Source organism: Eubalaena glacialis, chromosome 17, assembly GCF_028564815.1.
Source record: "Eubalaena glacialis isolate mEubGla1 chromosome 17, mEubGla1.1.hap2.+ XY, whole genome shotgun sequence".
In the NCBI taxonomy this organism is placed as follows: Eukaryota; Metazoa; Chordata; class Mammalia; order Artiodactyla; family Balaenidae; genus Eubalaena; species Eubalaena glacialis.
In genome coordinates this window covers 32,003,629-32,022,873 of record NC_083732.1, presented here as the reverse complement: position 1 = coordinate 32,022,873, position 19,245 = coordinate 32,003,629, and the positions used below count along the sequence as shown (strand labels likewise).

General features: G+C 35.4%; 1 protein-coding gene across 2 annotated transcripts in view; it reads left to right on the top strand.

Moving 5' to 3' along the window:
• MMP16 (matrix metallopeptidase 16) overlaps nt 1–19,245 on the top strand; it is a 340,314-nt gene that overhangs the window by 275,638 nt on the left and 45,431 nt on the right. For both annotated transcript variants that reach the window (XM_061171290.1, XM_061171289.1), the window contains exon 7: nt 11,253–11,391. In XM_061171290.1, the coding sequence (XP_061027273.1) occupies nt 11,253–11,391 (139 nt within the window). The remainder of the gene's footprint in view (nt 1–11,252; nt 11,392–19,245) is intronic.

Genomic DNA, 19,245 nt, shown 5'->3' with positions numbered 1-19,245 from the left:
GCATAAGATAACTCACTAACTCAGTTTTCCTTTTAGACAATAATGGTTTAAATGTAGCCTGACTCAAAAAAATTTGAGCCATAAATACCTAACATTAAGAAATATTGTATTAACACAAAATGATTTTTATATTGTTTTTATTTAATCTTGAATAGAAAGAGTACTTATAAAATTAAGTGAAGTGATTTTCTTTAACATCATCCTTTTAAATATTAATTCATTTGCATACAATTAAAATAGTATTTGCTTCACACAATAATCAATAACCAACTTTTCAAGAATGGATGTATGGCATCAAGTGAGATTCATCTATATTTATAATGTCTATTAAACGAATTACAATTGCAAATTCTTTTTTAACCAGACAGTACAAATCAAAAAAAGTTGAAATGTGCTGAAATCTTGCAAAAACGATAAATGAGGATTTATTTCTGTCTTCAGAAGACAGAGAAAAAAATTAAATTGCTCAACTAAATAAACTGGTCTTCTTCACTTTCATGTCAATTTGAATCTTCATGAAGAAATACAGACAGGATAACATATTCTCAATTATACTTGAACTTTCAATGATATCCCCCAACATATAAGTTGTAAATAAGCATAGCATAAATGAGCAGTTGAAATACATGTGATTGAGCAAGGAGGAATATTCCCACCTATTTAAATGTTTTTCATAAACTCACCTTTTCTTTTTTTAACACTTGGAGACTAATTTGGGTTACTGTTTATTATCTGCAGTATTGTTTTATTCACTTGGCATCCTCACTCTAGGATGTGTATGTTTCATTATTTAGCATTTTACTATTGATACTTTACCTAAAACAAATATCTTCTTCTTTCCAGTCATTGCAGTAATATGCTTGCCTCCTGAAATCTCCAATGCTTTCTTTTCTAAACCCAAGTAAGCATCTGCCCCATAGCTAGAGCACAATGCTGCACAGCTTTTGTCAGACCCTTCTAATTCTACATTTATTTTTATTTTATTTCTTCCTCATTTTAGTCCTTCATCTCTATACCTGTTTTCTTATATATTCTATTTTATTGATCTGGCATTGGATATCTCATCAAGATACTGTTTTCATTTCATATAACATTTGTGTGCAGTTGCTTCTAGAATTGTCATTTTCCTCTTGTGACCACTCCACCCTCCCTAGAGCTCATCCCCACCACGAACCACTTAAACTTCTGGTTTTCAAATCTCATTTCCCCTTCTCTGAAAATATGTGTTCTCTTACCCACCATTACTCTCAACCTGGTACAGCATAGATTATTTTGTACCTTCCTTTGGTATGATGTGTGTTACTTCCTTTTCTATAGTACCCCTATGAAAGGACCTATGAAAGTCTAGTCAACAACATCATCTTTCCTCACCTTCAAAGGCTTCTGAAATCCCTCTTAATTTATGAATCTTTCAGCCAAGTGGAAGAGACATACCATTTGTTTTATGCAAAAATATTACCATCTTAAGCTTCTATAATTTCACAAACCATCAAATCTTATCTATCAATTTTATTTAATCTTCTGTCATTAGATTCCTTCTTGCTTAGAATAATTTTCAAAAATTATTCAACCACATCAATAGTTGTCCAAGGCTCCATTATTTAGCTGAAATATTAGGAAACTTATTAACTTATATTTATTTTGGAGAAGTTTCTCTTTTTTTTTTATTCAACAGTAAGCAAATATTGCTTACTCATATTAGTTTCACTTGATAGATTGTGAACCAATAGCACAAGTGCTTTACATTTGCTAATGATTGTGGTAATCTGACTTCCCTCAGGACCGATTTAGAACTTCATTACTATTTTATTGCACATCAAGTTGTTTGTTGAGGACTTTCTTTGAGCTTAAGGAAGGGTAATTACCTTTTGAACTCCCTAGTTAAGTAAATAAACCACTGCAAAACAGTAGCAACAGAAGGCATGTTTTCAAGAGTATATTAGCATAAAGTAATTAGGTAATGGTAATGAGGATTGGTCTCTCCTGTTATGGCAACAACTGCACATGAACTCTGAAACAAAGTCCCTTAGGAATCTTTCACGGTTTTTTGCTCTGTAATTTCTTGGGAGTTCTCCACTCAATCTACCCTTATCTCTTAGGAGCAAAACTCTAATTCAACATATACATTTAACACCTAATTTGTTGACAAGTAACTTTGTATCCCTTTGAAAGAAAAAAAGTTTCCCTCCAGCACATTCACTTCTGGGCATCTAACCTGCTTTCCTCCCTTCCCCCTTAGGCTTCTGCACTTGCTCAGAGATTTTGCATAGAGTCTATTGATGACTCTTTATTTCTGTCCAGGATATATTTCTTATCACTGATTGTCTGCTCTGCTTTCCACATTCTTTCAGCTCAATGAGTTTCCTCCATTTAGTATGGTTAGGACTGGAGGAAAAGAATATGACAGGTTGAAGAGGAAGCCATAAAAATAATACTCCATAGGTCGAGCTCAACCCTTGATTCTTCTGATGTCACATTATGAAATATCTCTTTCTCATGAAATATCTCTCTTTCCCCTTCTCTACATCATGACCTTGTCATGGCACCTTGGCCAATACTATACTACAGGATGCAATGGGAAAAAAAGGAGGGTCACTTACAGGGCAGGAAGAGCTCCTGGGGAATAGAGGCATAGTTTTAAGTGAATGTCCCTGGAGGTGGTGAAATCTGAACTGAGTCATAAAAAAAAAGGAAGGAAGGAAGGGAGGGAGGGAGGAAGGGAGAAAGCAAATGATAATGATGCTCATTTAGAACATGTAGAAACAGGCTGGCAAATGGATAATTTCCATATAGTGATCTAAGTACTTTGGTAGATATGGGGTGCTGTATGGGCTGTAAAGAGGGACTGGGGAAGACTTTCTGTGGGGGCACTTAAGTTAAATATTGACAAACCAGGCCCCCTACATCCAGGCCAAGGAAAAGATTTGCTCATGTGTCTCTCTTTCACTGTCTGTTTTTCTCTGTCTTTGAACACTTATTTAACACACAGTGCTGGGTAATGTACCAGAACTGAAAAGTGCAGTGTTTGAATAAGATAGATGAGGTGCATAGTATGATGACAGACAGGTGAGCAAATAAACAAGATAATTTCAGAGAACGATAGATACTATGAAGAAAATAAAACATGATGAGCTGATAGAAAAAAATTGAGGAGACAATTTTAGATTTTGTGGTTAAAAAACTAAATTGAATACACTGCCCTCTCAATTACCTTGAATAAAAAATAGCCTATACTTTATTCAGCAGGAACATAGTTTTTATTGTAAATGAGGCATCTTTCTTCAGGTCAAAAATAAAGAGATGGTAATTCCTGATAGGTGTGCTAATGACACAGCTGTTTCCCAGCTCGTTATATTCACTAAATGGTAGTTCCCATTTTATAGAGGCGGCAATAATAGCACTTCACACAGCCTTTGAAATTAGTTGTTTGCCTCTTTTCCCCTCTAGAATGAATGTACATTCTTAAAGAGTTCATATTTTTGGAATCCAGAACTGCTAGTTCAGTGGGAGGAATGAAATCTTTTCTTTTTTTTCAACTCAATTACATGATATGTGAATTGAAATTTAGATCACCCTGCCAATATTCATGATCTTCATAGGAGTGGGGGGAAAGCAAAATGTCATAGTACTGTGTGGCGCAATCATATCTACCATTTGAGGCTCCTTTCCCTAAAGGCAGTGTATTGACGAAGGATTTTTCAGTAAACTGTTCTTTTCTGCATCACAATCATTGCAAAGTGGTTTCTGAGCAAGAGTAGATGCAAAAAGAAACAGGAAAAAAAAAGATATAAGGTCCTAAAAAGAAAACAGTGTAGACACACATCCATCTTTCATTTGCTCCTCAGATCTTTCTATTACAGGGCTTAACTACACTTGGTATAGCAATACTTCATAACCATTCATCATCTGCATATATAAATGGAATAAAAACAAATATTTATGTTATTACATTATGCATGGATAATTATTAATTTTTCAGTTTTAAAAATTAGTATTCTTTTTGTTAAGATTTTATAAATACTAATTAACAAGTGATCCATATCTGACATATCACTTAAACTTTTAGTGTGTAGATTTTTCAATATAAGTTGATTGAAAAAAAATTTTTTTTTTTTTTACATTTGGAGACTATAAAAAATATCACATAAATTTAGCACACGTGGTAAACAAATTATTCTGAAAATACCAACTCTCTTTTCCTTTGGAACAAAAATATACATTTTATTTCTTAAAATAATTTACATTTCTAAATCCAGATGGTAACTATAATAGATTCTTTCTTGAAAATAGTTAAAGATATTAAGGGAGATTCCAGAATTGTGACTTTTGAAATTGATTTAGAAGAATCACTTGTGAATATGTTACTTCCTTCCTCCATTATAGTGAGTCTGTGTTTTAAGCATTTTTCAAAAACTACAGACAATATCCAGACCTATTTGACCTATTGAGATGTACTTCTGTATCATTTCTCCTGGAATGACATCTGATTAATCTTTGATTGATGAGCCCTGAAAATTGTGCCTGCAAAATCATTGCAGACATTCATGACTGTCTTGATGAGAAAGTATCTTTTAATGGTTACTTTGAACAGGTTTTCTCCTAAGGTTTATATATCAAAAGCCAGTTTGTGTCAGCTCTTGTGATAAGATAATGAAAGCTTTCCAGAATGGTATTACCTTTACTAGATACATCTTTTAAGCATCCTTTCATAGTTTTTTTTTCCTCCAAGTTATAATTTTACTTTTTATTTTCTAATGTTGAAAAAGAAATATAGCTAATTATATGTAAATGGTCTTTCTCTCTTTAAATATCCCAGTACCTTTCACAATTCACAATTTATTTATTTATTTATTTATTTGGCTGTGCTGGGTCTTAGTTGGCGGCACGCGGGATCTTCGTTGTCACGTGCGGGATCTTCAAAAGTACAGAAAAGTTGGAAGAATGAGCATGTGCACATCTAATATATAGATTTAAGAACGGTTAGGGTTGGCCTCTATTTTCTTTACATATGTATGTGTGCATGTGCAAAACACATGCCCAAGTGTTTGGTGAAACATTTGAAAGAAAGTTGTGGATATTATGAAACTCCACTTCCAAATACAGGATCCGGTGACTATCCAGGCATTGCATATGGCTGTTATGTCTACTTAGATCTTTTAACTGATTATTCTCTCCAGCTTTTTTCTCCCTGCCTTTTTTTTCCTTCTTCTTTCTTGCTGAGACTAGGCCAGTTGTCTTATATACCATCTCACATTCTGAAATGTGTTTGACTGCTTAAGTGTCATTTAACTTATTCCTTTTTCCTATAAACTGGAAGTAGTTAAGCCTAAAGGCTCAATGAAATTCTACTTTAAACATGTTTGGCTTCTACATGGTTGTACTTCATAGATGATCCTGTGACCTTCAAATGTCTAGGTATTCTATGTTTTATCACGTTAGGTGGCGTATAATATCAAGTTACTATGACTGATGCAAAGCTTGATCACTTAGTTAAGGTGGCAACTGCCATATCTCTGCATCATAAAGGTGTACTTTCAATATTAAAATTAGCATAAACACACACATGTACACTCAAGTGCATGTAAAATTTTAAGCAGGTCAGTGGAGTGTATCAATCTTCAGTTTCTAGTCTTGATATTGTACTTTTGTTATGTAAGAGGTATCACTGGAAGAAACGGGAGAGAGTATAAGGAATCTCTGTTTTTTTCTTAAAACTATAATGTGACTCTATAGTTACTTCAATATAAAAAGATTTTTTAAAACTTGTAGGCAATTTATGTGTTGGATTTAGTAATATATATTACTAAAAATGAATAGATTTAGCCTAATAATTGTTATTCATTAATATCAATTGTATTCCAGTAGGCTCAGTAATTATGCACATGATTGAGAGATATAGGGTCTAGCATATGGTATGATTAAACAATGTTTGAACACTAAATTTTATAAGAAATTCTGATCATTTGCTTTTACTCTGTGCATTGGAAGAATGTGTAAGACAATGAGTCAGTCCAAATGGAGAAAGTGTTAGTACCAAAGCATATTTTTTCTTTTAACTGCAAACATGGCCATCGGTAATCTTGTCTTCACATTCCCCTTTTATTCCTCTTGACCTTTCAAAAAAGCAGTGGCCTAGGACAGATGCTCTCTTAGGAGACATCTCTAAGGATGTTTCTCTCAGGCTTAGAAGTCCTTGCTGGCTCCATTTCCTGCCCAGATTTACGTAGCTACCCATGCACTGCTGGCTCCCTAACTCCAGTTACCTGTGACATCACTTGATGATTCTGGCTTCCAAGGGTGGGTCCAGGGTGGAACTGTGGGTCTCAGAGGTGTCATTCTGCCTAAGAAGCAGTAGAAGAAAATACAGGCCTACCACAGAGTAGAAGGCCAACATTTCTTCCCCTAATTTTAAGCATTCATTCAGATTGCTTTCCCCTTTATTATGCATATAGCTGCCACGATTTGGGCTTTCTTCCACTATTATTACATGTCTGATTGTTTTTTTTTTAAGAACCAGATTAATTTTGAACACCAGATTCCCTAGACACTCTCCAAGCCATATATTAAGTCCTCAAAAAAAAAATACATGATTGCTAATAAATAAATCTGTATTATAGTCATAAAAATTTTTCTAATTTTTTTCATAACTGGTGAGTTCCCTTGATTTGATTAGAATGTCATTTTAATAAATAGTTTGGCACCCATATTAAGCAGTTACCTTGATTTAAGCAATCTTGGGTATATTTGTTATTCAACACATGTGGTTTGATTAAAAAAAAATAAAGAGGTATGTCCATTAAATATGTTTAGGGCTCCTACACTTTGCAAGACACAGTACTCAAAGCTGGTAATTCAGTATCCCTGCCAACCCACTGTTCTCGGGCACATAACACAGTGGAACAGTGGGAAGACTTCAAGACACAAAAACAATTATATAGTAACTGACTGTGTAAGTACTATAAAATTACAGACTACTGTGAAATAGTATAGTAGAGTCACCTAATTTCAATCAGGGAACAGCTAAGGCCTTTTTGTGGAAAGGATAATTTAGGTGAGAACTAATAGATGATTTGCAATCAGTGAAAAGTATGAGGAAGGGAAAGAACATTCAAAGTGCAGCAAACTGCATAGAAGTCTTGAGGAAGAAAAGAGCTTGACTCTATAGAGAAACCAGAAGGAAGCCCATGTAACTGGAACACCATGAACACAGAAGAACCCCATGAGGGGCTGCACAGGGGCTGGGGGCAAGGCTGAGTTTGAATTCTGTTTCCGATGCAGTAGGAGGCAAACCAGTGGCTTTCAGTTGGCATTGCAGTCATCTGAGTGAAATACAATGGCAGCCTGAGTAGCATGGTGACAGTGATGATGATGAGAAATAAAGAGATTTGAGATGCTATTTTAGAAGTGGGAAAGACTAGAGGAAGCCTGAGGTGGCACAGCAGGAGGGGGCTGCGAGAACAGTGAATGCCTTCTGGAAACGTTCATGTTGAGACATGTGAGACATTCATAGATTTACATCAAGTTGTTGGTTAAATTAAAAAATCTTATATTTTAGAAGAGAAGTAAAAGTAAGTCAGTTCTACTAATTGGTTTTTTATAAAGAGGCCTGAAGACAGCATCCTCTACTGCAAGTACATCAGTGACATCATCATCTTCATATGCAGACAGCAGGAGGACACTTTTTCTGAACAGTTGTCAGCAAACAACGTGCAGATTAGATTATAAACCAGAATTTTAGAGGGAACAGAAGAAAAGCAAACTGCATTTCTCTTGTATGTTACTGCTTTGTGATATATACCATAGATTTGTTATCTTTGTGAACAAAATGGTCTGTCTGGGTCCCATACTACATGGAAAGAAAAATCCATATGTAAGCTCCAAAGTGTTCGTATCTGAAGTGAAATATTGGTGTTTAAGTAGGAATTCCTATTTGGTCATTTTTAAGCACGATGCTTTTTCACAAGTTGACTTTGCAAATGTGTTAGCTGTGATTATTTTTAGTGTATCCTATCCCTTCCCACCCTTTTCTATAAGAGCTGTAGCCAAAAAGAGGTCAGAGGCAAGATACAAACAATATTTTTAGGGGGCTGTAGAGGTGATTCCTCATTCTTTCCTTTACATCATAAGCTAAAACAAAACATACATTGTTTGGAAAAGTGAAAACATTTTTTTTTCATCCGCCCATGGTTCAAAGTCCTTTATATATCATACCCTTGCAGAAAATGAAATGTGTACTAATCATCTTTCTATTCATAGCACTTTTGTGTTCTTGTGACTCCCATATAGCTTTTGGCTTCTAAAAACTAATCACTTACTTTAACTTTGCCCTTTCCTCCCTAACTTTTGTTTTCTTTCAAGAAATACTTACTGAGTTTCTCCTATGTGCAAGGCATTTTTCTAGAAATAGGAAGCCATAAGAAAACAAAAGACAGACCTGTTTGCCACCATTGAGCTTATGTTCTAGTGGAGAGAGAATGAACAAAAAATAAGTAAAACATGTATTGTGTAAAACGGTGGTAAATGTAATCAATGATGAAAAAGCAGAGGAGGGGGGAGAGTAAAAGCAAGTATGGGTGGGTGGAGTGAGGGGCTTCAGAGGTGGTCAGAGAAAGTTTCATTTGGAAGGATAATTTGCACTGAGACCTCAATATTATTTTAAATATCCTCTCTCTGCAAATTAGTCACAAGCACTTTTTCTGAAGTGGCCATCTATAGTGACTGTGGTATGTGTTTACATCATCTGTGACAGAATACTTGCTAAATTATTTGTACCATTGAATCCTGCTAAACAGAAGAGTTGTGAATAAATTGAATAGAATCACAACCTGAGCATCTACAATTTATATGACTCTCTGCCAAGGCTACTGTCAATGAGAAATAAACATGAATTCACCTATGCTTCCACATTACCTTGAGAAGATTTGCAAATTAACTCTGCTTATCTTGAGGGAGTAATTTCATTTCTTCCTTCATTAGTGGCATTTTGGGATTGTACTTCTATCTTCTGACTGCAGCCTATTTGTCCCAAAGAGCCACTGGCCCTGTCTCAGTATGTGGGGAGATTCTAGCAATGTGAAGTGTTTCTCTGAGAAAAATTGGAATATATTTCCAGGCTTTTTCATCCAATTTCTTCCTATTCTTCATCTTAGAGAGCTTTTTGTTTAATTGTTCCATAAATAATCATGGTCAGTTATTTCTTTGTCAGAATCCAGTAGGTTTTTAGCCATTTTTATTTATTTTAGGATATATGTTACAATAATTTAAAAATATTTTATGTGGAGATTGGAATGACTTTAACACCCAGTTAAAAACCCCTGCTGCAGCTAGACCAAGATGCTGTTTTTGTTTTAAATTATCAGAATATCATCTGCTCACATACTACTGACATTAAACTTTGGATCTTAATGCCCATACATATTTTCTTAGATCAATCTTTTCATGAAATAACTTTGTAATTTAAAATCAGCTTAATGTATCTCCTGCATGTGGATCAAAAAATTAATTAATTCAGGATTAATGGTACTATGGTACCTGGTACTATGGAAATTATCAACATAAGGTTAATAACATAAGGAGATGTTGTGGGAAGGAGATGCATGTCTAGAGCCAAAATATGACTAAAATTTGAAGAATAAATAAGGAACAAGACAAAATTGTAAACAGAACTATAAACAGGAAAACCAGGGTACCTAGTTTCAATATAATTTTAACAATAACCACCAACAGTTTTAATGCTACCATGTGCCAGATCCTCAGAAAGTCCTTTACATTTAATATTGTAATCATACTATGAGTCAGTTATTGGTAATAACTCAGTGACTAGCACCTCAACCAAGGTGACACAGTTATTAAGGAACAGAACAAGAATAGAATGTGAACTCAGTCATTAATTAAGCTACTTCCTCTTTTATCTATAAACAGCAATAAGTAGAGAAGACAGCCCATTATAACTAGAGCAAAGTGCAATTATTCAAAGATTACTAAGAAAATTTTAATATTTTGGATTGATTTAGATAGGAAGAAATCTCCTTTTTATCATATCACCTGAAATCCAAGAATCCTTAGTAGATTGTGTGTGTGTGCATGAATGAATATATGAATAACTGACAAATTCTAGGAAATCTAGTCAGGCTAACCTATTCTTAGCCAAAAGCTTGGGAAAACTCTATAATAAATCACTTACTAATACCTAAGTTGGGGGAAGAGAGCAGAGGACAATTGAAATGGAAGTATTTTTGTGATATGCACTTATCTAAATAGTACAAATATATAACTTGCAAGTAAAACTCTGCTTGTAAATACTGAAATAAAATGTAATAGTAAATTTTATTTTATTGGAAACTAATTTTTTAAATATACCTAGTTTTTCTAATATTAAAGCACTTTGGATAGTTTCTAAATTATTCCAAAATTTTCAATAGAAAACAATTTAATGTCATCAGGTATACATTTTGGGGAAAGAGTTTTTGCCTTTAGTGAGAACTTATGGTGAAAAATCTTGTGTGTAGTCTAATTATTAAGTCAACAATATTTATAAATACCTGCTATGTAGCAAGTCATATATATTATTCACTAGAGATAAGAGTAAACACATTTAATATAAAACGGCCTGTGCTATGACTGAGTGAAGTACAGGTTATTATGAAAGCGAATAGGAGAGGCAATTGACCCAGATTGGAATCCACTCTGATGATCGTCCTTCAAGATTACTTTGTTCATTTAAGGTGACAATATAATTTATCATCCAAACCAGGACACATTTGAAGGTGAAAGAGGACTCTACTTATAATTACATGGGAAAGTAGTTGTAACATGGGTATACCAGGAGGCATGGCCTCCCTATTTCATCCCAACACTTCAGGTGGAGATCTTGCATATGTCTATAAATACAAAGGTGCATATGTAATCGTATGCTGCTCTTATATTTTGGAAAGCTCACTTAATCCACAAATCTGGCAGGGACTTGTCTGTGCTACCTCTGTTTTTCAATCTAGAAAGCCCTGGAGATAATGTAAACTGCCAAGATTAAGTATTTTTACGTTATCTTTTTAACCACAATGTATGGATTAGACATTGGGTAGTTTACTACAGAACGTTTGTGATCGTTCTGGGCAAGGTAGCTGTTTCTTTGACTGTTTTGATACAGGCCGGTGATAACAGCACTAGCTTAGCTGTGAAAGCATTAAACCATCTCACAGGGAAATTCCCGGAGGCCTCACCTTTGTTGAAAGATGCTTGTGTTTGGTTTGTAGGACCAGTGGTTTTGGCGAGTGAGAAACAACAGGGTGATGGATGGATACCCCATGCAAATTACTTACTTCTGGCGGGGCTTGCCTCCTAGTATCGATGCAGTTTATGAAAACAGTGATGGAAATTTTGTCTTCTTTAAAGGTAAGGAATGTTTCCCATGTCTTGCTCTGCTGTATCTTGGTCATTTTGCCCAGAGCCTTGTTGCACATATAGAGATGAATAAGTAAAACCTGTTGAGTGAGGTTAGGTAGCTAATTCATTTTATAAAATGAACCACATATGTTAGCTACAAATATAAATGAAGTAAAATCAAAGATAATTTTTAATTCTCTAAGTTATATTTTCTCATATGGTATCCTCATTTGTAAGTCAAATTTTGGAGGCATTGTGATCACTTAGAATTTTTAGATTTGGCCTAAAAGCACCAGAAAAATAAATACACAAATAAGTGAATGAATGAATTAAAAGTCATTTTTCTATTAACTAAGGGATTTGGGGATTTTTTTTAAGAGCATTTGGAGTTGCTTGCTGTTTTTATGCAATGAAATCCATTTCACTTCTTATTTTCATATATAATCTCTTAAACTTTACTTGATTTAGTCAGTTTATGTTAAATAGTTTTCAATAAACTAAGAAATTGCTCATAAAGGCAAGGAAAACTTATGAGTAGAAAAAATTCACCCAATCATTTTACCCAATAAAATTTATTATTTGTTATTTATCTGAGTGACAAAATTCAATTGCACAAATACTAATGTCTAACATGCAAAAGTGAAATTATCTGGTAAAGTGAATTTAAGTCAAGTGACTGGTACTCCATCTTCTAAACTTGCTAATATTCAAAACAATAAATCTTAAGTCTATTAGGGGGGACAGGGAACACAGACTGACTGAGTTGTAGGACTGAGAGAATTGTGAAGAGAACGTGATCTGAGGAAAACTAGAGTGCAGAATGAATATGATTGAATGGATTGGCCAAGAGCCTAAAGGACTGAGAATAAGCTTAAATAAGGATTGAGATTGAGGGAAAAGAAAAGGGATCTTAACCAAAACAAAAAAAGGCAATTATTCTCAGGATCAAACTAGAAGAATTCATAGCAGTGATGAGAGTAATGAAAACACAGGGTTTGAGAGACACTTGTGATATTTTAAGTGAAGTCCAAACCACCCATGTAAAGTGAAAGTGTATACTCAGAATTTATCTTTACAAATTATAAATTGAGAAAGAGGGGTATAGTACATTAATTATAAGAACATGATGATCCTGCATTCATTCTGCCAATTTTGAGCATTTGCTAGCTGTAAGAACTGGACAGCTACTCAGTTCCCTTTGCCTTGGTTTCTCCACCTGGAAAACGGGATTAGTAGTTCTCCCCATCTCAGGATTAGTTTAAAGACTAAATTAATGACTACATGTGAAGTGCTTGGTACATGTGAGCCCTCAATAAATGCCAACTATTGCTGTTGCTGGTGTGATTACTATTAATATTCCTGCCCTCCTGCTATCTATAATAAGTGTATAAAGGAAGTAACCAAAAAAAAAGCAATTATTCTCAGGATCAAGCTAGAAGAATTCATAGTAGTGAGGAGAGTAATGAAAACACAGTTTTTGAGAGACTCTTGTGATATTTTAAGTGAAGTCCAAACCACCCATGTACTGTACCATTGTGGACAATGTACATGTACTGTACCATTGTGGACAAAGAAAGGATACATCTAAAGGTTCTGAATCTTAGGGGCATGATATTTGGAGAAAAATTATCTTCCCATACACTCTTCTTTGGTCCTGTGCTCGGTAGCAGCAGAAAAAAAGTGAAGAATAAACCCTAGGCAGCCTATGGCTTGAGGGCTGTCCCATGGGGCCCTGTCTCATCACAGGATCAATAGTGCTCTCTGACAAAACTGCCTGAGGAGAAACTGCCACAGTCATAAACCAGTGTTCCTACAGTTCTTTATTGCCTCAGGGCCTTCTCACTTTTTTCATGTTGTCTCTCCTCACTCACTTGCTCTGGAATGGCTAGCTCCTTTTCATCTTTCAACAGCTGGCATAAAAGGGACCTCCACAGAGTGCCCTCCCTGCCCACTCCATTTAAAGCAGTATCTTCCAACTTGCACAGCTCTTGTAAAAATTTGAAATTATCTACAGCATTCAAATGTAAATTTCACGAGAGATGGAGCTTGTTTATATTTTCTTGCACACCACTGTATTTTCAGTTCCCAGAACAGTGTTGGGTGCATAGTATGTGCTTAACAAACATTTTAATGAAAACAATATGGTTAAATATTGATTTGACTCAATAAGGTATTTCTTATGTTGTGATGCTAACAACAGGAACAACTCTGTCTCTTGTCACATATATATTAAACTTTTAGAATGTTTAGCTTGTCAGTGGTGTCTTCTTGATATATTGTCTATATCAGGAAATGTCTAATCTTAGAACTTTGTCACTCCAAGGACCCTGCTGTGATGTTTCCTTCCTCCAGTTTACTCTCCACATTACCTTCAAATAAACCTTCTCCAAACCCAGCTATGAACATCAGCTCCCTTATTCCAAACATCATTGCTTATCCAGAGGGAGCCACAAGCTCTGGTTGTTTCCAATAAGACCACTCCCTTCCCTGGTATCTATCTCATTATTGGCAAGAGAGTTAAGAGTCCTAGAACCCTGAGATTTGGGTGACACACCACTCCCTTTCCTACCCTTCTCACAATGGTCACAATCAAAATGAGTGTCTCAGCTTGCCACCATCTCTTTATGGCCTTTATCACCTCAAAGTCTAGATAATCAGATTAACTCTCATCCCAAGACCATCATCCCCATCTTGCTCTATGGACCTTGAGACCACTTCATCTCTAGCAGTCCAATTTCCCTCCCTGTTTAATTTTCTACATATCATCCAGCAAACTATATGTTTCACTTATTTATTGCTCATCTGTATCCTTCTCAATAGAATATCAGTTCATAAGGTCAAGGTTTTCTCTAGTTTTTTTGTTTTTTCTTTTAAATGCTGTTGTACTGACAAAGGAGTAATCTCCAAAATATACAAGCAGTTCATGCAGCTCAATATCAAAAAAACAAACAACCCAATCCAAAAATGGGCAGAAGACCTAAATAGACATTTCTCCAAAGAAGATATACAGATTGCCAACAAACACATGAAAGGATGCTCCACATCATTAATCATTAGAGAAATGCAAATCAAAACTACAATGAGGTATCACCTCACACCGGTCAGAATGGCCATCATCAGAAAATCTACAAAAAATAAATGCTGGAGAGGGTGTGGAGAAAAGGGAATCCTCTTGCACTGTTGGTGGGAATGTAAATTGATACAGCCACTATGGAGAACAGTATGGAGGTTCCTTAAAAAACTAAAAATAGAACTACCATATGACCCAGCAATCCCACTATTGGGCATATACCCTAAGAAAACCATAATTCATAAAGAGTCATGTACCACAATATTCAATGCAGCACTATTTACAATAGCCAGGACATGGAAGCAACCTAAGTGTGCATCGACAGATGAATGGATAAAGAAGATGTGGCACAATGGAATATTAGTCAGCCATAAAAAGAATGAAATTGAGTTATTTGTAGAGAGGTGGATGGACTTAGAGACTGTCATACAGAGTGAAGTAAGTCAGAAAGAGAAAAACAAATATCATATGCTAACACATATATATGGAATCTAAAAAAAAAAAGCTTCAGAAGAACCTAGGGGTAGGACAGGAATAAAGATACAGACATAGAGAATGGACTTGAGGACACGGGGAGGGGGAAGGGTAAGCTGGGACGAAGTGAGAGAGTGGCATGGACATATATACAGTACCAAATGTAAAATAGATAGTTAGTGGGAAGCAGCCATATAGCACAGGGAGATCAGCTCAGTGTTTTGTGTCCAACTAGAGGGGTAGGATAGGGAGGGTGGGAGGGAAACACAAGAGGGAGGAGATATGGGGATATATGTACATGCATAGCTGATTCACTTTGTTATACAGCAGAAATTAACACACCATTGTAAAACAATTATATTCCAATAAAGATGTTAAAAAAAAACAAACAAACAAACAAATAAATAAATAATGGGCAAAGGGGGCATACAATTATAGCATATAGAGAGCTTTAGAACAAGTCTTATTCTGAGTACTTATTGTCACTAAACATCTTTCAGCTGACGGGCAGGGAAAGCAAGCCTCTTAAACCACAAAATAAACATTTTCTAAGTAAAAAATAAATAAATGAATAAATACTGTTGTATCCCCAAGGTCTTAAACCAGGAGTTGACAAACTTTTTCTATAATGACCAAATAGGAAATATTTTAGCCTTTGAAGCCCGTACCATCTCTATTACATATCCTTTTATTTTTTTTTTAACCTTCAAAAATGTAAAAACTCTTCTTAGATCATGGGCTGTACAAAAACAGGTCGTTTGTCCTAGTTTGCTGAACTCTGTTTTAAACAATGACTGGAATGTAGTAAACACTAAACAAATAATTATTGAATGAATGAAGAATAAAATTCAAGTCCCAATATGTGTTTGTATTCACAGCTCTATACACGTTGGTCTCAGCCTATACCAGCCATCCTGGATAACTGTTACTAATGTATTTAAGCATTATTCTTCTCCAAGTTGTTCTTTTCTTTGGCCCTCTTTCCCTTTTTTTTCTTTCTCCTTTATGTTTTTCTCTTCTAATCTGTACTATACAGCAGTACTTGTACTTAACTAGCTTAGTCTTTTATTCCTTCTGCTTACCTGATGCCCGTGGAGGTACACAAAGTTATTTAATCATATATTTCCTAAATGTACTTAGTGTTAGCCTTGCTTTCATCTTACATAAGAATTTGAAGGTGTGGATTTGAATATAACCATAAACTAATATTATAATTTTAGTTATAAAATATAAATACTGTCTTAGTAATATAAATAAAGCATATGTTATATTCAAGTGAACTTTAATAAATATCTTAAGAATAGGAAGCTGCTAGATACAATTAAAACTTCATATTTTGGTATAATTTGTATAATTTTTGAAATTTGGGCAAAATTGTATGTGTTTGTATGTCATATGCAGTGGGAGTTGTCAGTACACAATTATAAAAACATATATTGCTTGCCTTCTATAGATGTGATCAGTTGTATATTCTTAATAGAATTTTATTGCTTTTTGATATGTAAAAGTGTAGCATAAGGGTGGTCTCTGCTTCTAGCCAAGATGTAATAATAGGGATCAGATTTATCCTTCCACCTAAAACCACCAGAAATTGGACAAAGTATATAAAGTGATGATTTTCACGACATTGAACATCAAGAAATAAAGGTAGTGAATCTTGAGAGTTAAAAACAAAGAGAAATAAGCCCAGAAACTGCCTCAGTTTCCTGTCTTGAAAGAATTTCCAGGCTGTGGCCAAACATACAGAAATCCAAGCAGAACTCAGAAGATTCTCTCAGTTGAGGAGATAGAGCTGAGAGTCAGGTGAGAATAAGGTGGCTACAGTTCACAAGACAAAGTAATGCAGAGGAAAGAGCTGCACAGAGTGAAGACCCAGAGATTAGCAAAGAAAACTCCTAAGGGATGGGAGAGAGAATTGGTCAGCATATGTGTTGTAAGGATGCAACTGAAGTCTGGAGAAAGAATCTTGTGATAGATATAAAAGAAACAATGCCTGACCCTCACATAGGGCTAACAGTACTTGTTCCTACCAGTCACGGGTTGTCCATGGGCACTGGATAGAGTACTGAGAAGAGTCTTGCCTCAGTAGTGGGGAATAATTATCCCAGAAGGAGCACTGTTTCAGTCCTACCTAACAAATCTTAAAACACCTGAAGTAATCAAATTGTTTCTAAGTAACAGTCCTAGAACAAAGCTCAAGAATAATTATAGGGATATAAAACTATTCACCCAACCAGGCAAAATTTGCAATGTCTGACTTTCCCCATAAGATCAGGAACAAGACAAGGGTGTCCACGCTTATCAATTCAATTCAACATTTTACTGGAGGTTTTATCTAGTGTAATAAACATAACGTAAAACTGTCAATATGTTCACAGACAACATGACTGTCTATGTAGAAAATTGGATGCCATCAATCAATTATCTATAATTGATCAGTGAGTTTAGCAAAATTTCAAGATATAAGACCATAATACAAAAATTAATTGTAGGGCTTCCGTGGTGGCGCAGTGGTTGAGAATCTGCCTGCCAATGCAGGGGACACGGGTTCAAGCCCTGGTTTGGGAAGATCCCACATGCCGCGGAGCAACTAGACCCGTGAGCCACAATTACTGAGCCTGCGCGTCTGGAGCCTGTGCTCCACAACAAGAGAGGCCGCGATAGCGAGAGACCCGTGCACCGCGATGAAGAGTGGCCCCCGCTTGCCGTTGCGCAGCTAGAGAAAGCCCTCGCACAGAAACGAAGACCCGACACAGCCAAAAATAAATAAATAAATAAAATTAAAACAAACAAACCAAACAAACAAACAAAAACTATTAAAAAATGATTAATTGTACTTCTATATGTTTTCAAGACTGTGAAGGGTCTAAGACTTTACCGTATTTGTAAGCTAGCAAGTTAGCCTGCCACACTTTCATGAATGTTGGCAGAAGACATGAGATTCCTGACTCAGAGAAAAAGAAAGACTCAAAAGCAGTAGCCATTTGTATGAGTTCCCTGAGCCCCAGTTCTCAAAGGGTGACGTGAACTGGGCCTGTTAACACCTATACTTGTAATCAGTTACGTGCAGGAGAGGAACCACAAGCTTAGAGAACCTAAATTTTTTTTTAACATCTTTATTGGAGTATAATTGCTTTACAATGTTGTGTTAGTTTCTGATGAATAACAAAGTGAATCAGCTATACATATACATATATCCCCATATCCCCTCCCTCTTGTGTCTCCCTCCCACCCTCCCTATCCCACCCCTCTAGGTAGTCACAAAGCACTGAGCTGATCTCCCTGTGCTATGCAGCTGCTTTCCACTAGCTATCTATTTTGCATTTGGTAGAGTATATATGTCAATGCCACTCTCTCACTTCCTCAATAAGCAGTAAGCTGCTTAACTTTTCCCCAGAGGGGGCCTTTCATTTATTTAATTGAAGAGTAAACAAACCATCCTTTTATTGTGGAGGGAGATGTTTTCTCTATAACCCAAGATTGTTGATATACAAACATCTTTGGAAATAAAGTCCAAAAGAAAGGCATTATCAGTGCCTCTGCTCACGAGACATGCTGAGAAGCAAGTGACCTAGGGAGAATTGTCTCCCGGCACATACTAGCAAAGAATAATCAATAACTGAACTTTTTAAAAAAATTTAAAATGACATCAAAAATATCAAATATTTAGGGATCAATCCAAATAAAATGTGTATGACCTAGACACTGAAAACTACAAAAATTTGCTAAATGAAAGTAAAGAAGACAAATGGACAAATATGCCTTATTCATGGCTTCAAGAACTTGATATTATTACAATGTCAATTCCTGCCAAATTTATCTATAGATTCAGTACAATCACAATAAAAATCTCAGCAGGCTTTTTTGTAGTAACTGTTAAGCTGATTCTAAAATTCATATGCAAATTCAAAACACCTGGTATAGACAAAACCTGTTTGAAAACACTACTTGATTTCAAGTCTTATTTTTTTTTTTTGGCCTTGCTGTGCAGCTTGTGGGATCTTAGTTCCCCCATCAGGGATCAAACCTGGACCTCCTGCAGTGGGAGCTTGGATTCCTAACCACTGGACCACCAGGGAATTACCTCAAGTCTTCTTTTAAAGCTACATTAATCAAGACAGTGTGTCTTTGGTGTAAAGATAGAAAAACTAGATCAGTGAAACAAAATAGAGAGTCTAGAAATAGACTAAAAATATATATGAACAAGTAATTTCTGACAATAATACAGAGAAAATTTAGTGGAGAAAAGACAATTTTTCAACAAATGGTGCTGAAAACAGGATGTTCATATGCAAAAAAGTAAATTCTAATCCACACCT